This window comes from Coregonus lavaretus (assembly GCF_964263955.1).
Source record: "Coregonus lavaretus genome assembly, contig: HAP1_SCAFFOLD_2657, whole genome shotgun sequence".
NCBI classification, from domain to species: Eukaryota; Metazoa; Chordata; class Actinopteri; order Salmoniformes; family Salmonidae; genus Coregonus; species Coregonus lavaretus.
Window position 1 is genome coordinate 42680 of NW_028166136.1, and position 25359 is coordinate 68038.

Consider the following 25359-nt stretch of genomic DNA (forward strand, 5'->3'; position numbering starts at 1 on the left):
GGTTCAATTACTTGAATTCCATTTAGTTCGGGGGGGGTTTGTGAGCTCAACGGGCCGTTTCTCTAGAGAGAAATAAAATAATTCATAAGCGAAATCAAGTCAAGAACTATGGGACGCTGGGCTGAAGGGAGTTGTAGTTTTCAGTAAGCAAATATTCAACCTAGTCCAGCGCAGAAACGTGGTAATTACCTACAATGACCATAATCCATTACGCCTGTTCTTTTCCGACTTGGATACACTTTTACCCACGCTACGTTAGGTTAAATAAACACCTGCCGCATGAGAGAGGAATGTAGACAACAGAACGACGAGAAAGAGGGATGAAAGTTCATGAACGCCTCAAGAACTGGTAAAATGATTGTCAGACCACTTTGAAGCATACTTAGGCAGGCTAACCTAGCTAAATAGGATGACTAAAGACAGTACAGTATGGGGAGAACATACAGTATCTCACAAAAGTGAGTACACCCCTCACATTTTTGTAAATATTTGAGTATATATTTTCATGTGACAACACTGAAGAAATGACACTTTGCTACAATGTAAAGTAGTGAGTGTACAGCTTGTATAACAGTGTACATTTGCTGTCCCCTCAAAATAACTCAACACACAGCCATTAATGTCTAAACCGCTGGCAACAAAAGTGAGTACACCCCTAAGTGAAAATGTCCAAATTGGGCCCAATTAGCCATTTTCCCTCCCCGGTGTCATGTGACTCGTTAGTGTTACAAGGTCTCAGGTGTGAATGGGGAGCATGTGTGTTAAATTTGGTGTCATCGCTCTCACACTCCCTCATACTGGTCACTGGAAGTTCAACATGGCACCTCATGGCAAAGAACTCTCTGAGGATCTGAAAAAAGGAATTGTTGCTCTACATAAAGATGGCATGGGCTATAAGAAGATTGCCAAGACCCTGAAACTGAGCTGCAGCACGGTGGCCAAGATCATACAGCGGTTTAACAGGACAGGTTCCACTCAGAACAGGCTTCGCCATGGTCGACCAAAGAATATCTGAAATATCTGAAACTCTGAATGGGAGGCTGATCTAATTGTTTTTGTACTTAAATCTATAATGAATAGTGATATGCCTAATGGGTATTGGTCAGGGGGTGTGGAGTGAGCAGGATCAATTCATAATTCCTCTAATGAAATATGTAATTAATTAAAATTTGATTTGATTGAAATTGAACTGCTTTGTGAGAGCGACTTTGGCTCATTTAAAAACTGTTGAACTGCTCTGAAAATATTGGTTGTATGGGGGGTAAGAGCCAGGGAACAACCCTCCTCTGAAACCTATAGCAGCTCAGCGACAGTCAGGGAAATCAGATATAAAAGCGTTTCCTCCTCCACAGAGAGGGAGTGCTTTTAAGACGAGACATGTATTTTTATTAATTTTTTATTTAACCTTTATTTAACCAGGTAAGCCAGTTGAGAACAAGTTCTAATTTACAACTGCGACCTGGCCAAGATAAAGCAAAGCAGTGCGATTAAAAACAACAATACAGAGTTACATATGGGGTAAACAAAACAAAAAGTCAAAATACAACAGAAAATATATATACAGTGTGTGCGAATGTAGTAAATTAGGGCCATCCATCACCCCTGTGTCACTCATGGGTCAGTCAGCCTCCCCTCTGCCACCACCTCCATCACAGAGACAGGAAGCAATATATCCTCTTACCAATCCCAACACAGCTGTGAATGGTCCATTCTCCCTCCTGACACTGAAAACGTGATGTCTTGTCAAACAGTCACCAAACCACAGTGATAATACGACTTCAATCACGTATACTACCAAACCTCACATACCAAGACCTGATCATATCCAGCACCACACTCATTTTCATTGTAGTCCAGAATTATAATAGAGAAATCTAATGTATGCTTGCATATCATGCTGATAGATGTTGTACATCCCTGTGGGAAAGAATGTTAAACACTTGACTTAAAAGCCAACAGGCATGCTTTACTGTGAAGGAAGCACTGGCCACCCAGACCTCTTGCTACAGGGAAAGTGGACCTCCTGCTACAGGCTACGGAAAGTGGACCTCCTGCTACAGGCTACGGAAAGTGGACCTCCTGCTACAGGCTACGGAAAGTGGACCTCCTGCTACAGGCTACGGAAAGTGGACCTCCTGCTACAGGCTACGGAAAGTGGACCTCCTGCTACAGGCTACGGAAAGTGGACCTCCTGCTACAGGCTACGGAAAGTGGACCTCCTGCTACAGGCTACGGAAAGTGGACCTCCTGCTACAGGCTACGGAAAGTGGACCTCCTGCTACAGGCTACGGAGAGTGGACCTCCTGCTACAGGCTACGGAGAGTGGACCTCCTGCTACAGGCTACGGAGAGTGGACCTCCTGCTACAGGCTACGGAGAGTGGACCTCCTGCTACAGGCTACGGAGAGTGGACCTCCTGCTACAGGAAGAGTGGACCTCCTGCTACAGGGAGAGTGGACCTCCTGCTACAGGGAGAGTGGACCTCCTGCTACAGGGAGAGTGGACCTCCTGCTACAGGGAGAGTGGACCTCCTGCTACAGGGAGAGTGGACCTCCTGCTACAGGGAGAGTGGACCTCCTGCTACAGGGAGAGTGGACCTCCTGCTACAGGGAGAGTGGACCTCCTGCTATAGGGAGAGTGGACCTCCTGCTACAGGGAGAGTGGAGACAGGAGATTGCACTTCTCCTGCGCCCACATTCCTCACAAGGCCTTTACATTTTGTGTTGATTCAGACTATTGCAGAGGGCTTAGTCTGCTCCATCAGCCCCTGTGGTCACCTAGACAGACCCAGGGGGAAATTAAGCTGTGTGTGGGTGGAGGGTGAACGGCCAGACACTGCAAGCCCCTAAGGCCCTATGGGCTGAACGTGAGATCCATCCATGAAATTTGTAACTCAGACATTCGCATGGATCACGTAGAGTATTGACGTCTGCTCCATGAAACAGGTAGTTGAGAATGTTGAGTGTGACTGTGGTGTTTGCCAGTAAGTGTATTTTAATTTGTAGTATGTGATTATGTAAAGTATTCTTCAGATGTGTTATTGCATAACATGTTAAGTATGTAGTACCGGGCTATTCATTGCATTACTTTGTCATTTTATCAAAGGGCCTCACTGCAATGGAGTAAAGTATGAATGTACATTGCGTGTTGCTAAAGTGGTGTATTTATTGCCCCACTTACCATTCAAGTAAATGTCAATGAACAGCCGTAAGTAAGCAAGCACCACTGTATAGAGACAGGGTCCAACTGCATAATGTATGACTGTGCTGTAAATATTGTACCACTACACCATGTACTGTATAACTGCTAGTATGTAACTGTACAACACCATACATTATTACATGGAGAAAGGGCCTTCTCCTACTCTAATGGGGTGTGTGTGTGTGTATGTATGTCTTTGCATGGGACTCACCGGCACACTTGGTCTTGGCCCTCAGAGGGGGTCCGGGGGCCCCCGTTCCTCCGTCCAGGGGCCGGGTGAGCAGCACGCTGATCTCGTACTCCGTGTCGGGGTCCAGGTGGCCGATCTTGTGTGTGGCTTTGTCCACGGGCTGGTTGTCGATGAGGCTGCCCGCCACCATGCGGTACTCGACCTCCCGCTCCACGATGGGCCCATCCCCATTGATGGAGTTGGCATTGAGCTGGATCCACAGGTAGGTTGCACCCACGGCGGTGAGCTGGGGCGGAGCGATGGGCACCGGGGGCTCTGGGGGACAAAGAGGAAGAGATGAGGGTTAGATGAGGAGTCTTAAATGGTCATTTCAATTGGTGGATAAATACTGTGTTTATCTACCAAGGTTAACGTAACTGTCCAGTAAAAATCTCACTTTTAAAAGTTAATATTCTGTTAACTCATACCCAAATAATGTTGTTGACTTATCCTATACTCGTATATGTGGCCAAAGCATAAATAGGAGGAAAAGAAACACCTCACAAACCCCACCTCAAACTTGTATGTCAAACAGACCGTTTCAAAAATGATTGCTACTTCCTCATAGAAAAACTATTTCACTCATATTGTCATTAATTATAGGTAATATTTAATAGAAAATTGGGGAAAACAGGACAGTTACTTTCATTCTTTATAATATAGGAATTATTTTATCCCTAGAGAGACTTTATATTCATTCTCTAGGGGCTTTCATTCCTATGGTCCCAGGAACTGATATTACATTGCAAATATGTGTTCTGTTTCTTGATGATTCATCTTGGCTCTGCCATACAAGGGAGATGGCAAATGGCACCCTGCGCTAAACCTGCAGTGAGCGTAGATAAATACACTAAAACTATGCAAATACCACTGGTTTACTCTGCAAATAGAACAGAATAGAGAGCAACATTCTCAATTACATCCAACTTGAGTCTGTAGAGAAACAGAAAACATGTTAGCATGATCTCGGAAGCTTAAATCTTAAGGAAGAGCAATTAAGTGATTGTAGTGGCGGTGCCTCGCACAAAGCCAGGAGTAACGGGCTGATGCGGAGAGCACAGTGAAACGAAGAGAGATCAAAAGCGAGGTAATGAGTTAAACCAATTAATTTCCTGACCTTCGCCAATAGAACAGCCAACCTGAATCCCATTACTCATCACTCCCACTGGTCCTGCTCCATTTCTCCCGTGACCCATTTCAATAATCTCCCTCTCCTCCACCCATCTCTCTTTCCTCTTTGTCTTCCCGAAGAGACCTCTGAGAAGGATTCATTGTACCAAAGCCAGTCTATCGTGTTCAATCGTCGACGATAAGACAATGAGACAATTCCTGCCCATTGTGATGGTGAATGTTTTTTCAATGTTTTTTTTTGTCTGTTGTTCTATGACTAAGGGTCAGGGGTTTTTCTTTGTCTAGTCTAGGGAGTGACTGACTCGACTTCCATGGACATGTGACGCTGTCCTACAGCTATGACTAGTAAGTACATGTCAGCATCAGCATGTTCAGTCTAAACACAGCCCAGTGTTGGCCTTTGAAGTTTGAGAAGGCCCCTCTCCTCTCCCTCTGTTCTTGCGTGATGAGTGTCTCACATGAATGGGACTGTCAATCCTTCTGTCACACACACACACACACAGCTAGTGACTTGCGCTGTAATTAGTCTTTACCCTGATGATAGCCTGTCCGACAGGCCAGTCAGGTGTCTTGGTGACTGTATGACTAAGTCTGAGAACTCAGGTGCATTTATTATCCCTAAAGTAACTAAATAGATAAGACTTGGATATCAGACAATCTAGTGACTAATGTCCCTGTGATGATTTTATCTTAGAAAAGTCCAGTTGAGTTATCCAGGTTCTTTCCAATAACACTGTTTTTTATATACAGTGGGGAGAACAAGTATTTGATACACTGCCGATTTTGCAGGTTTTCCTACTTACAAAGCATGTAGAGGTCTGTAATTTTTTTCATAGGTACACTTCAACTGTGAGAGACGGAATCTAAAACAAAAATCCAGAAAATCACATTGTATGATTTTTAAGTAATTAATTTGCATTTTATTGCATGACATAAGTATTTGATACATCAGAAAAGCAGAACTTAATATTTGGTACAGAAACCTTTGTTTGCAATTACAGAGATCATACGTTTCCTGTAGGTCTTGACCAGGTTTGCACACACTGCAGCAGGGATTTTGGCCCACTCCTCCATACAGACCTTTTCCAGATCCTTCAGGTTTCGGGGCTGTCGCTGGGCAATACAGACTTTCAGCTCCCTCCAAAGATTTTCTATTGGGTTCAGGTCTGGAGACTGGCTAGGCCACTCCAGGACCTTGAGATGCTTCTTACGGAGCCACTCCTTAGTTGCCCTGGCTGTGTGTTTCGGGTCATTGTCATGCTGGAAGACCCAACCACGACCCATCTTCAATGCTCTTACTGAGGGTAGGAGGTTGTTGGCCAAGATGTCGCGATACATGGCCCCATCCATCCTCCCCTCAATACGGTGCAGTCGTCCTGTCCCCTTTGCAGAAAAGCATCCCCAAAGAATGATGTTTCCACCTCCATGCTTCACGGTTGGGATGGTGTTCTTGGGGTTGTACTCATCCTTCTTCTTCCTCCAAACACAGCGAGTGGAGTTTAGAACAAAAAGCTATATTTTTGTCTCATCAGACCACATGACCTTCTCCCATTCCTCCTCTGGATCATCCAGATGGTCATTGGTAAACTTCAGACGGGCCTGGACATGCGCTGGCTTGAGCAGGGGGACCTTGCGTGCGCTGCAGGATTTTAATCCATGACGGCGTAGTGTGTTACTAATGGTTTTCTTTGAGACTGTGGTCCCAGCTCTCTTCAGGTTATTGACCAGGTCCTGCCGTGTAGTTCTGGGCTGATCCCTCACCTTCCTCATGATGCCCCACGAGGTGAGATCTTGCATGGAGCCCCAGACCGAGGGTGATTGACCGTCATCTTGAACTTCTTCAATTTTCTAATAATTGCGCCAACAGTTGTTGCCTTTTCACCAAGCTGCTTGCCTATTGTCCTGTAGCCCATCCCAGCCTTGTGCAGGTCTACAATTTTATCCCTGATGTCCTTACACAGCTCTCTGGTCTTGGCCATTGTGGAGAGGTTGGAGTCTGTTTGATTGAGTGTGTGGACAGGTGTCTTTTATACAGGTAACGAGTTCAAACAGGTGCAGTTAATACAGGTAATGAGTGGAGAACAGGAGGGCTTCTTAAAGAAAACAGGTCTGTGAGAGCCGGAATTCTTACTGGTTGGTAGGTGATCAAATACTTATGTCATGGAATAAAATGCAAATGAATTACTTAAAAATCATACAATGTGATTTTCTGGAATTTTGTTTTAGATTCCGTCTCTCACAGTTGAAGTGTACCTATGATCAAAATTACAGACCTCTACATGCTTTGTAAGTAGGAAAACCTGCAAAATCGGCAGTGTATCAAATACTTGTTCTCCCCACTGTAGAAGGCGCATGAGGACATTTTCCTTAAGTATACCCTAAATACAGTATATTCAATTACAGATGTAGGATCTTAATTTGACCTATATTGTCACAGCAAAATAATGCTGCAGCAACAGGATTTGAACCTTTAGTCCATAATGTTGCTTGATCGGTGGTTAGTCTATTAGCTGGCCAAAAGTAGGCTACATGAAAAGTGCAATACTGTTAATATAACTGTTTGTTAGTGTGGGTTTTTAGTGAATTTATGTAAATCACAAAGCTCATTTGCATTTCCTGTGGTGCAGGACAATTCTCAGCAACAAAAGAGTGATCAAATTAAGATCTGTATTTAACAGTCATCTTATTCCCATACAATATTGAGACATCACGACTTCTAAAAAAAAAACAGGACCTGAGTATTTTGTCGCTGCCAGAGGTGTGTAGTTCACACAAACATGTCCGCTGATATCGATTGGAACCAGGGAGAACACCAATTACTGGTGAAGTAATAGCTCATCCGTCTTCCTGGCTGCCTGGCTGCCTGGCCGGGGCAGGTGTAAGCCTGGCCTCATAATGTGTCTATGAGATGGAAAGGACAGAATGTCTGTCTCTGTCTGGCAAGGGGCCATATGTATCAAGAGTCTCACAGTAGCAGTGCTGATCTAGGACCATTTGTGACTTTTAGATTACAACGAATGAGATGGACAGGTGGGACCTGATCCTAGATCAGCACTCACTTTGTGAAATACAGCTCCAGACCTCTGTCTGTAATGTGTCCACTGGAGGGGTGAAGTCTGACTGAATTGTGATTTACACTCATCAGGATATTGTATTCTCTCTCTCTCTCTCTCTCTCAACCTTCCCTGCATATCACACCCCTTTCTCTTCCTCTGTCCCGTTCACACCACTATATACACATATCAGGCCTGGGTTTACAAGCCAGCCGACGTGATCATGGTCCAGCCAGCCGACGTGATCCCTGGGGTACTGACTGATTTATCTGTTCTCAGACAGAAAACAGGTGTACTTGCTCACACGCCAAATAAAAACATTTTATTGTCTCCAGAAGCAGAGAGAGACAGAGAGAAAGAGAGAATGAGAGACAGTGCGAAATAGAGGGTGAGAGAGAGCGATGCCACCTCATCGTCGCCTCGGATTTACTTTTAGATGGTGACAGTTCAATCTGGCTGTGGGAAAGATTTAGACGGCAGGGCTTGTAAGGTGTTCTAGCAGGGGCTCTGGTGGCGAGACGAGTCGCCATCTCCGGTCAGTCGATACCACATCTGTCATTTTGTTTGGGTTGGGGGGAGGAAGAGAAATAAGACATCAGCTCCTTCAGCGTCGGGATCCCGGCAATCGATCCGCCACGGCCGCTGACGCGTAGCAGAATGGGAAAACAAAAGGTTGGAGCCACATCGTACTGACGAGTACCTTGTGATGCCCTGTGATGTGTCAGGCCTCACTCCCTGTCCACTCTACGTGGGTATCGACCATCAGTAATGACTAAACAGCATCAAAGTGCTGGGGTTGGAATGGATGACATTATAGGCGTCACCAATCTGTATGGTAAGAGTGCTTGTTTTCTTTCAAACACTGAGCATTTGATAGAGTCTGCCGAAATTGCCCAACAATGAAAGAGCCATCCTTCATATTTACAGTTGAACTACAAAGTCCCACTTTCACAACAACCCAGAGATCATAGAAGAGTTCCCTTGTTCAAAGAGTCAGCTCGTGGGAGCGAGCGAGTCCACGTGTGGTCGCCGTGTGGTTGTCGTGGCGCTCAGCTGTCGCCGTGGCATGTTGCCGTAGTGCTGAGCAAGCAGCAACCATGTGGCTCGGAGAGGGACTATAAGCTAAACACCGCTGTGCCTCTAGCTAGCACCTGCTGCCAGCCACACCCTCCCAGTGGCCACAGCGCCCTACCCTAAACAGGCTATATATAGAGTGTTACTGGCTGGTCAGTCCGCATGGTTCCCCAGATGACTTCCAACTGGTCCCTGTCCAATGGGCTGTGTATGCTCATGTACACTCCCCTACTGGGTCCCATTATGGTGAAGTGATTATGGTTCAATATTTGGAGAGGGGTTAGGCACAGGGTCAGAGAGATCAAAATCAAATCACATTTTATTTGTCACATACACGTGTTTAGCAGATGTTATTGTGGGTGTAGCGAAATGCCTGTGTTTCTAGCTCCGACAGTGCAGTAATATCTAACAAGTAATATCTAACAATTTCACAACATATACCCAAAACACACAATCTAAGTAAGGAATGGAATTAAGAATATACACATATGGAAGAGCAATGACAACAGATGGATGTTCTGTGAGTGCACTTCTAGTGTGCCTGTGCTAGCCATCCACAATTCAGAGGGAGTGAACGAGTAGGGAGGAGGACAGTGTAAACTAAGCCAGTGGCTAGCCTAGGTAAGGACTTGAAGACTCTACTACTGTGTGATTCACATGCAGTAGTTATAAAATAACCCCAGGCAGTGATGGTGCAATATGGAGGTCAGGTCGGTTCAGAAAGAGAGCTTTTGTTCATTCTAGGGGTGCAGTGTATAACTAAGCTACTGATCCATACCGAAGCCTAATATATTGACAAATATATTTACATACATATTCTATGACGTGCTCAAGTTATATATTTCATAAATATATTCTGGACATACAGTGGGGAGAACAAGTATTTGATACACTGCCGATTTTGCAGGTTTTCCTACTTACAAAGCATGTAGAGGTCTGTAATTTTTATCATATGTAAACGTCAACTGTGAGAGACGAAATCTAAAACAAAAGTTCAGAAAATCACATTGTTCTGGGTTGATCCCTCACCTTCCTCATGATCATTGATGCCCCACGAGGTGAGATCTTGCATGGAGCCCCAGACCGAGGGTGATTGACCGTCATCTTGAACTTCTTCCATTTTCGAATAATTGCGCCAACAGTTGTTGCCTTCTCGCCAAGCTGCTTGCCTAATGTCCTGTAGCCCATCCCAGCCTTGTGCAGGTCTACAATTTTATCCCTGATGTCCTTACACAGCTCTCTGGTCTTGGCCATTGTGGAGAGGTTGGAGTCTGTTTGATTGAGTGTGTGGACAGGTGTCTTTTATACAGGTAACGAGTTCAAACAGGTGCAGTTAATACAGGTAATGAGTGGAGAACAGGAGGGCTTCTTAAAAGAAAAACGAACAGGTCAGTGAGAGCCGGAATTCTTACTGGTTGGTAGGTGATCAAATACTTATGTCATGCAATAAAATGCAAATGAATTACTTAAAATTCTGGAATTTTGTTTTAGATTCCGTCTCTCACAGTTGAAGTGTACCTATGATCAAAATTACAGACCTCTACATGCTTTGTAAGTAGGAAAACCTGCAAAATCGGCAGTGTATCAAATACTTGTTCTCCCCACTGTATATGTAAATACAGTTGGAATTCCCCTGCATATATGTACATATATTATAATGAGTTTTCCGTATGTGACTAGGTATGGTTAAAACCTCTACAGGATCGGTGTCCCTATACCGGGACGGTGGCTGCTCAATATGCGATATGTGACTAGAACGGCATTGTAAACAGCAGCCAACTTTCCGGGACATAGACATGTCTTATATGGGCAGAAAGCTTAACTTCTTGTTAATCTAACGGCAGTGTCCAATTTACAGTAGCTATTACAGCTAAAAAAAATACCATGCAATTGTTTGAGGATAGTGCACAACAACAAAACGCTTTTGTCACGGCAACTGGTTTGATACATTCACCTCTGAAGGTAAATAATGTACTTACATTCAGTAATCTTGCTCTGATTTGTCATCCTGAGGTTCCCAGAGATAAAATGTAGCATAGTTTTGTTTGATCAAATCCATTTTTATATTCAAATGTAGGAACTGGGTTCTACAGTTTGACCCCCTGCTCTGGATCACCCCGGCCAATTAGATGTGTGAAGGTTAGTGAATTTTCTGTAGGGAAGCTAATGATCCATCATGTATGACATTCCTGGGAGTGTGTAAACTAAAACATTTTATTACCATAGCATTTTTGTATGTTCTCTATAGTTCTCTAATGTATAAATTGACCAATTTGGAACATTTGGGAAAACTCCTGGCTGACTTAATACAAAATATTGTGTAGTGATGTAATCCTTAACTGGATCAGTCGGAAACTTCGCACACACAATGCTGCCATCTTGTGGACAAAATATACACTACACCTAGATTCCTACATCACTGTCTGGCCCTTTTCTTGCATTTCAAAACTGATTCAACAAAAAAATATATAGAAAACGCATGTTTTTTTGTTTGTATTATCTTTTACCAGATCTAATGTGTTATATTCTCCTACATTAATTTCACATTTCCACAAACTTCAAAGTGTTTCCTTTCAAATGGTATCAATAATATGCATATCCTTGCTTCAGGTCCTGAGCTACAGGCAGTTAGATTTGGGTATGTCATTTTGGCAGAAATGGAAGAAAAGAGTCCAATCCTTAAGAGGTTTTAAGGCACTGTTCTGAGCTGGATGCTAAGCCAATCCCTCCCTTGTGACCTGGTCACACTCTGACCAAGCAGTCCACCTTAAGAGACTGCACTCAACACCATGAACTACAACCAAAGTCAAAGCCAAACGTGACATTCACTGCAAACTAAACTAAACTAATCAATGTATCAACATCCAAAACCAAAGGTGCAGATCTAAAACAGAATCTAAAGGGTTAACACACACCTGTGCAGTAGGTAGAGTACCAGGTGGATAATATAGCCTGCCAGATCATATAACGGCCTCTAACTGGCAGTAGGTAGAGTACCAGGTGGATAATATAGCCTGCCAGATCATATAACGGCCTCTAACTGGCAGTAGGTATGACACCAGGTGGATAATATAGCCTGCCAGATCATATAACGGCTCATTCATCCCCCCTCCTCTCCCCTGTAACTATTCCCCAGGTCGTTGCTGTAAATGAGAATGTGTTCTCAGTCAACTTACAGTGGGGAAAAAAAGTATTTAGTCAGCCACCAATTGTGCATGTTCTCCCACTTAAAAAGAGGAGAGGCCTGTAATTGTCATCATAGGTACACGTCAACTATGACAGACAAATTGAGGGAAAAAAATCCAGAAAATCACATTGTAGGATTTTTTATGAATTTATTTGCAAATTATGGTGGAAAATAAGTATTTGGTCACCTACAAACAAGCAAGATTTCTGGCTCTCACAGACCTGTAACTTCTTCTTTAAGAGGCTCCTCTGTCCTCCACTTGTTACCTGTATTAATGGCACCTGTTTGAACTTGTTATCAGTATAAAAGACACCTGTCCACAACCTCAAACAGTCACACTCCAAACTCCACTATGGCCAAGACCAAAGAGCTGTCAAAGGACACCAGAAACAAAATTGTAGACCTGCACCAGGCTGGAAAGACTGAATCTGCAATAGGTAAGCAGCTTGGTTTGAAGAAATCAACTGTGGGAGCAATTATTAGGAAATGGAAGACATACAAGACCACTGATAATCTCCCTCGATCTGGGGCTCCACACAAGATCTCACCCCGTGGGGAGATCTCACGCCGCCAGGGACTCAAATCCTGCAGTGCCAGACGTGTCCCCCTGCTTAAGCCAGTACATGTCCAGGCCCGTCTGAAGTTTGCTAGAGTGCATTTGGATGATCCAGAAGAGGATTGGGAGAATGTCATATGGTCAGATGAAACCAAAATATAACTTTTTGGTAAAAACTCAACTCGTCGTGTTTGGAGGACAAAGAATGGTGAGTTGCATCCAAAGAACACCATACCTACTGTGAAGCATGGGGGTGGAAACATCATGCTTTGGGGCTGTTTTTCTGCAAAGGGACCAGGACGACTGATCCGTGTAAAGGAAAGAATGAATGGGGCCATGTATCGTGAGATTTTGAGTGAAAACCTCCTTCCATCAGCAAGGGCATTGAAGATGAAACGTGGCTGGGTCTTTCAGCATGACAATGATCCCAAACACACCGCCCGGGCAATGAAGGAGTGACTTCGTAAGAAGCATTTCAAGGTCCTGGAGTGGCCTAGCCAGTCTCCAGATCTCAACCCCATAGAAAATCTTTGGAGGGAGTTGAAAGTCCGTGTTGCCCAGCGACAGCCCCAAAACATCACTGCTCTAGAGGAGATCTGCATGGAGGAATGGGCCAAAATACCAGCAACAGTGTGTGAAAACCTTGTGAAGACTTACAGAAAACGTTTGACCTGTGTCATTGCCAACAAAGGGTATATAACAAAGTATTGAGAAACTTTTGTTATTGACCAAATACTTATTTTCCACCATAATTTGCAAATAAATTCATGCAAAATCCTACAATGTGATTTTCTGTATTTTTTCTCCTCATTTTGTCTGTCATAGTTGACGTGTACCTATGATGAAAATTACAGGCCTCTCTCATATTTTTAAGTGGGAGAACTTGCACAATTGGTGGCTGACTAAATCCTTTTTTTCCCCACTGTACCTGGTAAAAAAAAATATATATATATATATATATATAAATAATGGCCTCTAACTGGCAGTAGTGGTAGAGTAATGGCTCTCCCTGGGACCTGATAGGCCCCAGTACAATGTTAATGATTACCAACCCCAGCCCTTACCTCGCAGGCTCAGTCCTGTAAGCCCAGAGCAGTGTTAAATACTGTTCCTGGGTCCTCGGCTAGATCAGGGCCCGTATTCAAGAAGCGTCTCAGAGTAGGAGGGCTGATCATCTAGGATCAGGCCCTCCTCTTCATATAATCTTATTCATTGTAATCTAAAAAACTGATCCTAGATCAGCACTCTTACTCAGACTGTGAATACGGGCCCATGGCAGTAGGGTCACTAACTCCAACTCAGAGACAGAGGAGAGCTGTGTAGCGCTTCCCTGCCACAAGTCTTCTCTAGACAAAACACAAGTAATTGGATGGAGAAAAAAAACGGGTGGGAAAAAGGACCCTGGAGCGAGTCGGCGATGGCAAATGCATAGAAATGTACTATTTCACTGATCTAATATTTCATTTAGGAGAGGGGGACAAACTGCTGGGTTGAAAAATGTAGACGACTCAATTTAAACTAATAAAAGGAATAAGAGGGAATTGGTTGTAGCTGTTCTAATACATCCCAATTAGGTAAGAAGGACGGGCATCTTTGGTAATGGCGTTTAAATGATGATGCATAATTTGACATGGTGAAGGAGGCAGCCATCATGCATCGTTCCTCCACACAACCTAGTGGAGGGAGATTTACTATGGCACACTCCAACACGCCAGGCCTCATTTGCATTGACAGGTCTGATATATAACCATTGTACAGCAGTACACATATATGCACACACACACACTGCTGTGTGCTATACACTCCTCCTCTGAGACGGTCAGTGAGGCTGCCACCGGAGTCTGCTGCCATGGCAACATGTGCTGGTGGACACACACAAACACAGGGGCTATTTGAGAGTGGTTGACAGGTCTCTATCTAGCCGGTCAGGATTAGAGCTATCCCTCACAGCGAGCTGACTGAGAGCGAGAGAGACGTAGAGTACAATCACTTGAACCTGAGCTATGGAGATTAGAGAGAGAGAGAGGCCTACTCCTGGCCTGGACATTGGAAAATATACAATACAATGACAGACTGGCTTGTAACTGAGAGCATGGTTAATTTGGGACTGTTTGAACGAATTAACTAAATTATTGGAGCGGATTATAAGCTAATGTGAAAAGTAATTTCATATAACTCTTTGGCTGTCATCATAAATTGGGGTGAATATCTATTTGAGGAAACATTACGAGTCTTTTGTGAGGTACAAACAGAATGTGACTTACGTTTGACGGTGAGGTCGGCGTAACTGGACACGCCCACGCCCTTGTCTGAGTGGACGATGCAGCGGTAGCGGCCCGAGTCTTCCTTGGTGGTGTTCTCCACGTCGAACACGGCGATGTAGCGGCGGGAGTTCACCGGCTTGGTCTCTCTCATCGGGGTCTGTCTCCCTCCGATACCCTGGTAGGAAAATATACAGCAACAAACCGGTCATGTAAATGTACATTAGGAATGCTGTGTCAATAAAAACATCCCCCATCCAAAATGGTTCCCCTCATTTGACAGATGCCAAAATGTGTCTTCTGCAGTGACTCGTCAAACTTTGTTTATGAACTCAACACTGCCAGCATGGTGTAGACTAGACTACAATAGATTGTACTGCAGACTGTAGCGATTTCAAATCTCCACACACGGCATACTGTAAACACTAGTGCTGAGGCCGAGTGAAGAGTGCCTGCGGGCTACGGGGTCTAACACCACCGCTGCCGTTCTCCCTGTGCTAACCAGCAGGTTTCCATTCCGCTGGTGTGTTTATGTATGGGAGAGGAGTACGAGGCTACCTGGCAGGCAACGCTAGTCTAGTCCTCCTGGGAAAAAGGAAACGCACCGTTGCAGACGGTCACAGAGAGGTCAATCTGAACTGTTAACGGTCAAAGAGTTCAGACGGGAGAGAGGAACACAGACCAAACAGAGCACTGGGTCTTCATGTGAAGAGGAGATATCCTCCTATTGTTTTCATGTGACGCATGAAACTGGAAGAGGGGGTCAAACACAGCTTAGGGCAATGCCACAAGTGGTGTATCAGCAGGCTGTGTGTGTTGGTCTCCTGGTCTGTTTGGAGAGAGAGGGACAGAGGATCCTGTCAGCGAGAGCTGCGCTGTTTGGTCTTCTGTCTGCACACACACATCCCCGGCTCCCCCACAGCTGTCACCATACACACACATCCCCGGCTCCCCCACAGCTGTCACCATACACACACATCCCCGGCTCCCCCACAGCTGTCACCATACACACACATCCCCGGCTCCCCCACAGCTGTCACCATACACACACATCCCCGGCTCCCCCACAGCTGTCACCATACACACACATCCCCGGCTCCCCCACAGCTGTCACCATACACACACATCCCCGGCTCCCCCACAGCTGTCACCATACACACACATCCCCGGCTCCCCCACAGCTGTCACCATACACACACATCCCCGGCTCCCCCACAGCTGTCACCATACACACACATCCCCGGCTCCCCCACAGCTGTCACCATACACACACATCCCCGGCTCCCCCACAGCTGTCACCATACACACACATCCCCGGCTCCCCCACAGCTGTCACCATACACACACAGACCGCGCATGCACACACGCCAGATTGGGGCCATTTGTTTTCAGGAATATTTCTTCATTACTGTCACCCGGGGGATTTCACTTAATGCTAGTGTTTAATCTCTGCCGTTAACAAGGATTAAAGGCGTTCGGTAAGAGGAATGACTAACTCACACACCGTCAACCTCTGCACAACACACTGATATGCAGATGACAGTGGCATGTTTGACAAGGAGTCCGGTAATGGCAGTTTGCCTTCATGTGACCGCAACATGGTGACACACTTAGGATCTAAAATGACCACAACTGGACTGTTTAACGCTTTATTTCAATAAAAACCTTGAACCAACCTGTGCCTGACTAGCAGTACTTTTACATTAAATATCATAAAAGACAAACACGTTCTCAGCATTTCATCCTCAAAGTGCCATGACAGTCAAAATGACCTTATGCATATTTAACAGTAGAATAGCCGGGCCTCAAGGATTACCAACAGCCGGCTATCTAATAAAACTATTTAAGCCTGGCCTCGTTGGACACCTCTTCGTGTCGATGTCATTTGGTTGTGTTTATGAAGGTCTTAGGTAAGAAATGTAAATATTTGAAAGAACATAACATTTTCATTAGTTTAAACAAAAAAACACAGAATTTCAAGTGTAAAATAAATGTTTCATTTGGTGTCCTGAGGTTTCTTATTACCTATTTTAACATAATAAATGCATTCATTTAGCAATGTATTATTTATTATGGAATATGTACACAATTGAAATATCAACTGAATGACCATCTAGTAGTTATGGAATTCCGGCGCTCCGAGTGTTAAGATCAAAATGGACTCACCTGTAACCAGAGGTTATGGCTGTCTTGCGGTCGACCGTTAACTGTGCACTGGAATGTGGCGGTCTGCCTGGCGTTGACCTCTACACCTTTGATATGGAGAAAGTGGGGGGTGCTCACTGCAAGAGACGAAGAGAGACGGAGATGTATACAATAACCAAAACCATATTAAACATGATAAATACAGTAGTTGCACGTATTGTCGTCTCATCCACTTTCAGTTTAATTTCCTTTGAGTCTAACAGTTTCATTCTTATTGAGATTGGTCATTTGTGGCCATTTTTTTCCCCGAATTCACCTTTTCTCAATTTCTCCAGTAAGCCAAGCATTTATATGGCATCTGCCGCAACTCATACTAAAAACTGCCAATTATCTTTCAATCCTACCAAAAACAAATCACATTTATTCTCCATTGGCGTTAACCTTGGTCTGATCTCTTGAGCCAAGCGGGGGAGAAATCTCCTGAGATTCAATCACAAAATGGATCCTTACACTTTTTTTTTATTTTTACCTTCTTCCCAGGAGGAGTCTCTGGGACAGCGTTTTCAATTAGGATATTACAGTGGAGAAAGGTCAGGAGGCAAGCTGTGGTGAAAATATTTTAGCCGGGGGAAGTATAAACCTTTCGACTCTCTCCAGAGTTCAAGGATATTGGAAGAAAGTTTTCACCAACGCAGCAGTAATGGGAAAAAGCAAAAGGGGGAGGAGGGGAGGAAGATGGCGGAGGGGTCAGGTTGCAAATCAAAACGGAGCCAAAAACTCTCTGTTCAGTGTTCAGAGCTCCCTGCGTTTTGGCCACGATCAAATAAACACACAATGTAAACTTGTTGATACGGTGTGTAGGGTTGGGTGGGTTGTCCCCTTACTCCTTAATAGTTTGGCAGCTGAACAAACAACAAAGCCGACGTGGCTGGGGAATCTGGGTCAATCAGAATATATAATGGTAGGTGGGATCACTACATCACTAATGCACGGATGAAAGTCAATGCTAATGAAATTATGGAAATTAGTTTTTAATTAGTTCCCCCTTGTCTCTGTGTTCGAGGCGCGCGGGCTGTAGTTGGCGACGACCTTGATTCTGATATCTGAGACGAGGTACACTAGAATGCACGCCACGGAACTCTGTGGTAGGCAATTAAAACAACTCTTGTGAAGTAACGCGGCGGCCCTGATATCTCCCAGCTCAGCACTCCCCCAGTCTTTGGAGTTGAGGGCTAATGGTATTGCCTTGCTTCACCTGGAAAACAAACGTGGACCGAGGCCAAACTTTGAAGAGTCTAAGGCCCCCTCTATCTTGACACTTAATCTGTCGAGAGCAGTTGGAAAGTCACACACGTGTCTAGGCTAGTGACGTTGTTAGTAAAACAACTAAATTATAACTTCATTCAACATAATGTGTGTGGTATGTGTGCTTTACCACGCACTCGTAATCATCCCACATTCTTTGTGGAGTGGTGTTCCTCCGTGCCTGGCTACATGGCGAAGCAGATTTGGCCGTTCTATCGGAGGTAATTAACCTAGCTTATTCACACAGATCTGGGGGAGGATTGTGGAACCGGAGTCTTTCCTGGAGAGGAGGGGAATGACAAGAAGCTTGCTCCCATCCAGTCCTTTTGCCATTGATTCAAAAATACATATTTAATTTGACAGCTTGTGTAGTATAATTCTGTCATCGTTCATGTCACAGGACTGTACAGTACATTCGGAAAGTATTCAGGCACCCTTTATTTTTTCCACTTTGTTACATTACAGCCTTATTCTAAAATGGATTAAATTAATTGTTTGCCTCAATCTACACACAATACCCCATAATGACAAAAATAAAACAGATTTGTAGAATTTTTTGCAAATTTACTATGAGACTCGAAATTGAGCTCAGGTGCATCCTGTTTCCATTGATCATCCTTGAGATGTTTCTAAAACTTGATTGGAGTCCACCTGTGGTAAATTCAATTGACTGGACATGATTTGGAAAGGCACACACCTGTCTATATAAGGTCTCACAGTTGACAGTGCATGTCAGAGCAAAAACCAAGCCATGAGGTCGAAATAATTGTTTGTAGAGCTCCGAGACAGGATTGTGTCGACGCACAGATCTGGGGAAGGGCACCAAAATATTTCTGCAGCATTGAAGGTCCCCAATAACACAGTGGCCTCCATCATTCTTAAATGGAAGAAATTTGGAACCACCAAGACTCTTCCTAGAGCTGGCCGCCCGGCCAAACTGAGCAAATCGGGGAGAAGGGCCTTGGTCAGGGAGGTGACCAAGAACCAGATGGTCACTGACAGAGCTCCAGAGTTCCTCTGTGGAGATGGGAGAACCTTCCAGAAGGACAACCATCTCTGCAGCACTCCACCAATCAGGCCTTTATGGTAGAGTGGCCAGACGGAAGCCACTCCTCAGTAAAAGGCACATGACAGCCCACTTGGAGGCACCTAAAGGACTCTCAGACATTTGAGAAACAAGATTCTCTGGTCTGATGAAACCAAGATTGAACTCTTTGCCCTGAATGCCAAGTGTCACGTCTGGAGGAAACCTGGCACCATCCCTACGGTGAAGCATGGTGGTGGCAGCATCATGCTGTAGGAATGTTTTTCAGCGGCATGGACAGGGAGACTAGTCAGGATCGAGGGGGAAAATGAATGGAGCAAAATACAGAGAGATCCGTGATGAAAACCTTCTCCAGAGCGCTCAGGACCTCAGACTGGGACGAAGGTTCACCTTCCAACAGGACAACGACCCTAAGCACACAGCCAAGACAACACAGGTGTGGCTTCGGGACAAGTCTCTGAATGTCCTTGAGTGGCCCAGCCAGAGCCCGGACTTGAACCCGATCGAACATCTCTGGAGAGGGAAAAAACTATTTCATCAATTTTAGAATAAGGCTGTAACGTAACAAAACGTGGAAAAAGTCAAGGGGTCTGAGTACTTTCGGAATGCACTGTAAATATGTTGCCCAGGAATATACTGTATATTGAGTTCACTATATAGCAAAGACATGGGTCGGAAGGTGACAGCAATAACATGTGAGAAGAGGGAGATGGAGGCCTGAAGAGTGGCACTGGGTGACTTATGAGACACGCAAGGGACGGGTGCTACATACCACATTCATTGTGTGTGAGCGTGTGTGTGTGTGTGTGTGTGTGTGTGTGTGTGTGTGTGTGTGTGTATGTGGCAGTGGAGACTTACTGCACTGGTGGCCTTGCAGTGTGATGTCCTTGATGGCCAGTAGGCCTCGTTGTCCTGTGCTCACCACCTCAAATGCAATCTGCAGAGGGGAGGAGAGGAGAGAAAGAGAAGGGGTGAGAGGTTGGCAGTTGGCACAAACAAACAGCATCCTCAGTGCACTTCCTGTGATCATAAAGAAGGCTCCCATCATCCTATTCAAGGATGCGTCCCAATGCTCTAGCCTTCTCCTAACGAAGGGGTCCACAATCTTTTTCTCTCAGGCCCCCCTTCCAGCATTGGGGGACATCCCTCGCCCCCCCCCCCCCCCCCCCCCCGCGTGCACGTGCGCCACATCTATTTCTATGGAAACAAGCACTGTTCATGACACAAACTGTTCACACCCCTCTTGTTGGCAGAGATAACATTTAACAGGTTTAAAGCTTATTTCCTGCAATTCTACACATTTTGTCATGGGGTGCAGAGAACATTTTGCAGTTTTAAAGCACATTTTCTTGCAATTCTATACATTTTGCCATGTCTAATGTGTTTTCATGTGATATTTGAGTGACTCAAACATTACAACAAAATCTATGGTCCCACAGTTTGGGAACCACTTTCATAAAGTGTGCACTTGTCTTGAACACTCTCTGTCACGGATTTAAAACCATCAAATTGGTGTAAGCGTCGGTTGGAGGGAGTTTTCACCATTGCTAATAAATCCATGTCAGGGAACGTGCAAGTGCACTTCGGGAGAAGAGCAGAGAATGGGAACGCAGACATAGACAACACTCCTGTGCTCCCATTCATTGAACATCTAGTTAGAGGAGGGAGAAGCTGGCAGCTGGTACAGTTTAAGGGGCCCCGGCCAACGCGTTCAGGTTTCAAACATAGCTCATGAGGCAGGGAGGCGGAGGAGGGAAAGGATTGGGTTACTGTTACATGGACCCTTTCCTTGGACCGTTTTCAAACAATGGGGCCTGAGTCTATGATGACTGGGTTCATTTATATCCCTGAATCATCATGGCTTCCAGAGAGCATGCTTTAGCTATGAGGCATGTTATATGGGTTGGATCTCCACTGTTTGAGGGTGCACACCTCGTAAAGATCAACCTAATCATTTGAATGTAAAAAAAAAAAGTTATTGTACAGTGTCTCCTCCTCCATTTCCCACGGGTAGGAGGAGGGAGGGGAATGGTAGAGAGTGTCTGGAGTCATGGTTTCTATGACAGGGTGTCTGTATCGTGTGTTGTTTTTTTAACGGCTGCACCTGCGAGGGACTATATTTGCCACGTCAGCTCTATTGCGTTACCACGGTGACGAATAGAGCGGCCGAATCAAGTTCTCACACTTCTGACCTTGCGGTCCACTTCAGAAGGGCCCCCCCCCCGGAGGCCACATTCCATGGCCCTTATCTCTCAGGAAACAACTGGTTAAAGACGCAGGGGCCGCCTTCCTGTTCTGGCAGCACGCCCACCCCACTTGGTTTACATCAGAGCTTTTCTATGGGCCAGAAAACGGGCCAGTGTGACCTCTCTTTCTGGGGAACCTCCATCCCTTCTTCATTCCATAAAGTTGTTCCCTTTGCACTAGTCACCTTGTCCTTGTTCCCTCTCCTTCATGGATTTGAGACAACTGGGCCGCTGTAAACAATGCTGAGACCTAGTTGCCACCATATTGTTTAAACTATCCAGTACCATTTGATCAGTGATGGGAGCAAGGGCAGAAGGGAAGGAAACAACGTTGTGGTATGAAACACACCCCCTCTGTAATGGTTGTGAGTATCTCACTTGACTCGGTAACGGACGACAGAAACGTTAACGGACGACAGAAACGGTAACGGACGACAGAAACGGTAACGGACGACAGAAACGAGGTCAAGAGAGACAACGGTCCGTTGGCGGTCGAGGTCAAGCAGACAGATATGATCAAGGGTGTAAAGTGCAGCGTTCAAAGTTCCTGAACAACAAAAACAAACACTTAAGATAACATAACTATGTGGGGCCCAGATATCAGGTTTGTAGATGCAAAAATACCAAAACAAAACAAATGTCTGGGGAGACTACAATATTGAAAACTGAAAAACCAAAAAGCGTGGCCTTGTACTCTAAACTCAAAACAGTCAAGGGGGTTTCAAAGCCTTCTCTGGCAGACTCATGCATTTCTGCTTACATTCCTTGTGAGGTATTAGAACCCTAAAGCAGATGATGTCCCAAGGACACAAATCAACTTAGAGGAGATAGCAACACTATAGGCTATGCATTACTTCCTGGAAGAAAACACTGCTCCAATTCTAGCCATGATTATGTTCAAACTCCTTCAATACAGCAGATCCTGTGAATGGTAGGCTTCATCCCAAATAGTACCTTATTCCCTATATAGGACCTTGTTCAAAAGTAGTGCACTATATAGGGAATAGGGTGCCATTTGGGACTCATAGATGTGTGCATGCGTACCTCATACCAGGCTGAAGTATGGAGCTCAGAATTATGAATGGATCTACTGTGTCTATTCTTGTGGCTCCACTCATCATGCCTACCACATCAGCTGCTGTAGGATGTATTGTTGAGGGACCATACCTACTCCAATAGAACCTATTTAAATATGGCCTTTGTGTGTTACAAGGGAGGGCCCAACCGCACCAGTCCCAATGCCCCGTGAACAAATAGGATGAAATGAGAGTCATTAGCCATGAAATAACATTGTTGAGCTGAGGCCAAATGAGATGCCTTTAATAAAAAATCAAATGTGTTTTAATAGATTTGTCCCTCTCCTCCCCTCTCTCTTGCTTCCTTTTGAGCGATGGCAGAAACCTCGGCCGCTATTAACGCCTAATTTTCAAAAAGGAAATAAAAAGCAAACGGCAGCATGCAAAATGTCACGATGTGCCGCCGGGGTGATTAAAACTGACGTTGTTAATGTTTGTCACCGTGGTGATGCTAAGCAACCCACTCGACCATTTGTGTTTAGGTTAATCTTCTTCTTTAGCTGCACCTGGTTAATGAGCTCAATTAGCCATGATAATGTTCATGTGGTTTGTGGGGGCTAGAGAAATAGGTTTGCTTTTAATAATATAAATAATAATATGCCATTTAGCAGATGCTTTTATCCAAAGCGACTTACAGTCATGCGTGCATACATTTTTTTTTTTGTGTATGGGTGGTCCCGGGGATCGAACCCACTACCTTGGCGTTACAAGCGCCGTGCTCTACCAGCTGAGCTACAGAGAGGAGAGAGGACCACGAGTAGTGCTCCTCCGAGGTGTGTGTGCATGTATATTGCTTTACCTCATGGCGTCCTTAGTGGAACTTCAGGTTCACCACATCTTTTACAAAAAGTATTGTCAGTAAGTTGTTGAAACTTCCTAAGAACAAAAGGCTGACCTCTCATGCATGTGTAATAGCAGACGGTGAAGAAAGGACCCTTCCTTCCTCTCACCCTGTTCATTAAATACTGATGCGATGTCGCCCGAGTGTTCCTTTATGGTTCACCTGGTAATTGTGATTGTGTCTAAAATTGGAATTGGAATAACAGAGCAGGTGGAGATGAACAACGCAAAATGCCAGGATCAAGATCAGAGTGTGCCGGGCTGGGGAAGACAATTACCATATTCGAAATGCACGGCGTAATTAATTAAAAGTTTCTCAAATGCGCCCCAACCATTGCAATGTAATTAGACCTGTGCTGATAGACCTGCATTGTAAACTGAGGGGAGCGAAAACCATATGATGTAATTACAAAATAAGAGACAAAGTAATTTCTGAATACCAGGTGGTTTTCATTTTGACAAACACTTAAAGATACTGTGCAATTACAGAAAGCCCATAATTACTTGCTACATTGCTAATTGGGTATAGAGCTTTGAAGATGACGCCTTTCCATTGTTCATCTGAGAGAGTAATAGGAAGTCACAACTCTCAAGAGAGAGACGATCCTTCTGCACGGTGCCTCGGTGAAGCAACAGATGCCGGTGATTTCTCTTGGGAAATGTGGAGATGTATTTATCACTCTTTACCATCGGTCTCTCTAGGGAAAACCTCACAGGCGCATGTAGGATGTGTATAGGATGTAGAGTGTGTGTGACCTTGTGTGGGAGGAAACCAAATATTTGGCGTGAACGGTAATTGCCTCGGTTCGAAATCCACAGCTCTGCAGCCTGACGGCACGATGATGCACACAAAAGGTGTTTAATTTTCAGAGAGGAGGAGAAATATTGGAGCGTGCTAATAGAAAGTGGTTTGACCTCAGGACACCTTGGAGACTGTGTTTACTGTACTGCCATGGAGCTGCACTGAGAAAACATGGACTCTGTCAGAGTTTAATATTATGCCCTGCTAATGGACAGTGTTTAAAGATGGCTCGCGTGCTGGGAAGATGTCCCGACTTGCAGGGATCTGATGGGTTCTTATCTCCACCCACGTTACCACTTCATCAGTCTGGATGTACAGCCCCCAGAGGAAAATAACACACTGTCTACCGTTTCCTAACTGCCCACAGTACAACAGGACATTGACTTGAACAAAACTTTACATTTCCTGAACAGTAGGGCCCTCACTGACAACTCTACCCCTTGTTCTATGTGCCCCTTTATAGCACCAGCCCCATCTTCTTCATCCCACCTCACCTGGTAGAAGTTGGGCCAGAAGGTGCTGACAGCCAGTTCCACCTGGCGCCAGGTGGGGTAGGCGGGCCCTGAGGCGTTCCACACAGGGATGCCCTGCGGACTGTTGTTCTCCTTGACATAGACATTGAGCTGGCCCGGGTTGGCACCCTCGCGCTGGCCCGCTACGTAGTACTGGAAGATGAGGCAGTGGGTGTCGTTCTCCTTGAGCTGGGGCATAAGCAACTGGGCCTTCTGGCCCGAGAAACGTCCGCTGGTGTTGACCATCATGAAGGCCGAGTCTGGGGGAGCGGGGAGAGCGAGAGAAGAGCAGGGTTAGTCATGAGATGGCCACAGCATGACCTCTACTGAAAATACTAATATCTACAAATGGCATGAATAACTCGACTAGAAATCACATTTATTTAAAGCGGGAATCAGCAGTTGAAACATCGCTTTATCCCATGCCCTTGTTTCGGTAAAAAGCTGAGGGATCGGGCTGGAGAAATGTAACCACTCAAATTCATAGACAGACATATGGAATCAAAGACTGACCATCCACGATATCAAAATTATAGTTTTAACCATGCTTTGAGCCTATAGTGTTAGTTTACTTTTTTTTTTTTACAAACATTGGAGTAAAGGAAGCTTATATTTTGGGTTCTGATGGGGTAAGACAGTTGAACGAAGCTCATGAGGAAGTTATATTCTTCAAGAATCAAATGGGTACATATAATTA

The 25359-nt window shown here is 44.9% G+C and overlaps 1 protein-coding gene across 1 annotated transcript in view; it reads right to left on the reverse strand.

Moving 5' to 3' along the window:
* The window catches only part of LOC311115030 (receptor-type tyrosine-protein phosphatase mu-like), a gene marked incomplete at both ends in the record, with an annotated part of 63322 nt that extends 38384 nt beyond the window's left edge, over positions 1 to 24938 (reverse strand). The window contains 5 exons of the mRNA XM_084190247.1: positions 3412 to 3705; positions 14695 to 14869; positions 16858 to 16973; positions 20045 to 20123; positions 24645 to 24938. Of these exons, the coding sequence (XP_084046373.1) occupies positions 3412 to 3705; positions 14695 to 14869; positions 16858 to 16973; positions 20045 to 20123; positions 24645 to 24938 (958 nt within the window). The remainder of the gene's footprint in view (positions 1 to 3411; positions 3706 to 14694; positions 14870 to 16857; positions 16974 to 20044; positions 20124 to 24644) is intronic.
* Between the last annotated feature and the right edge of the window lie 421 nt (positions 24939 to 25359).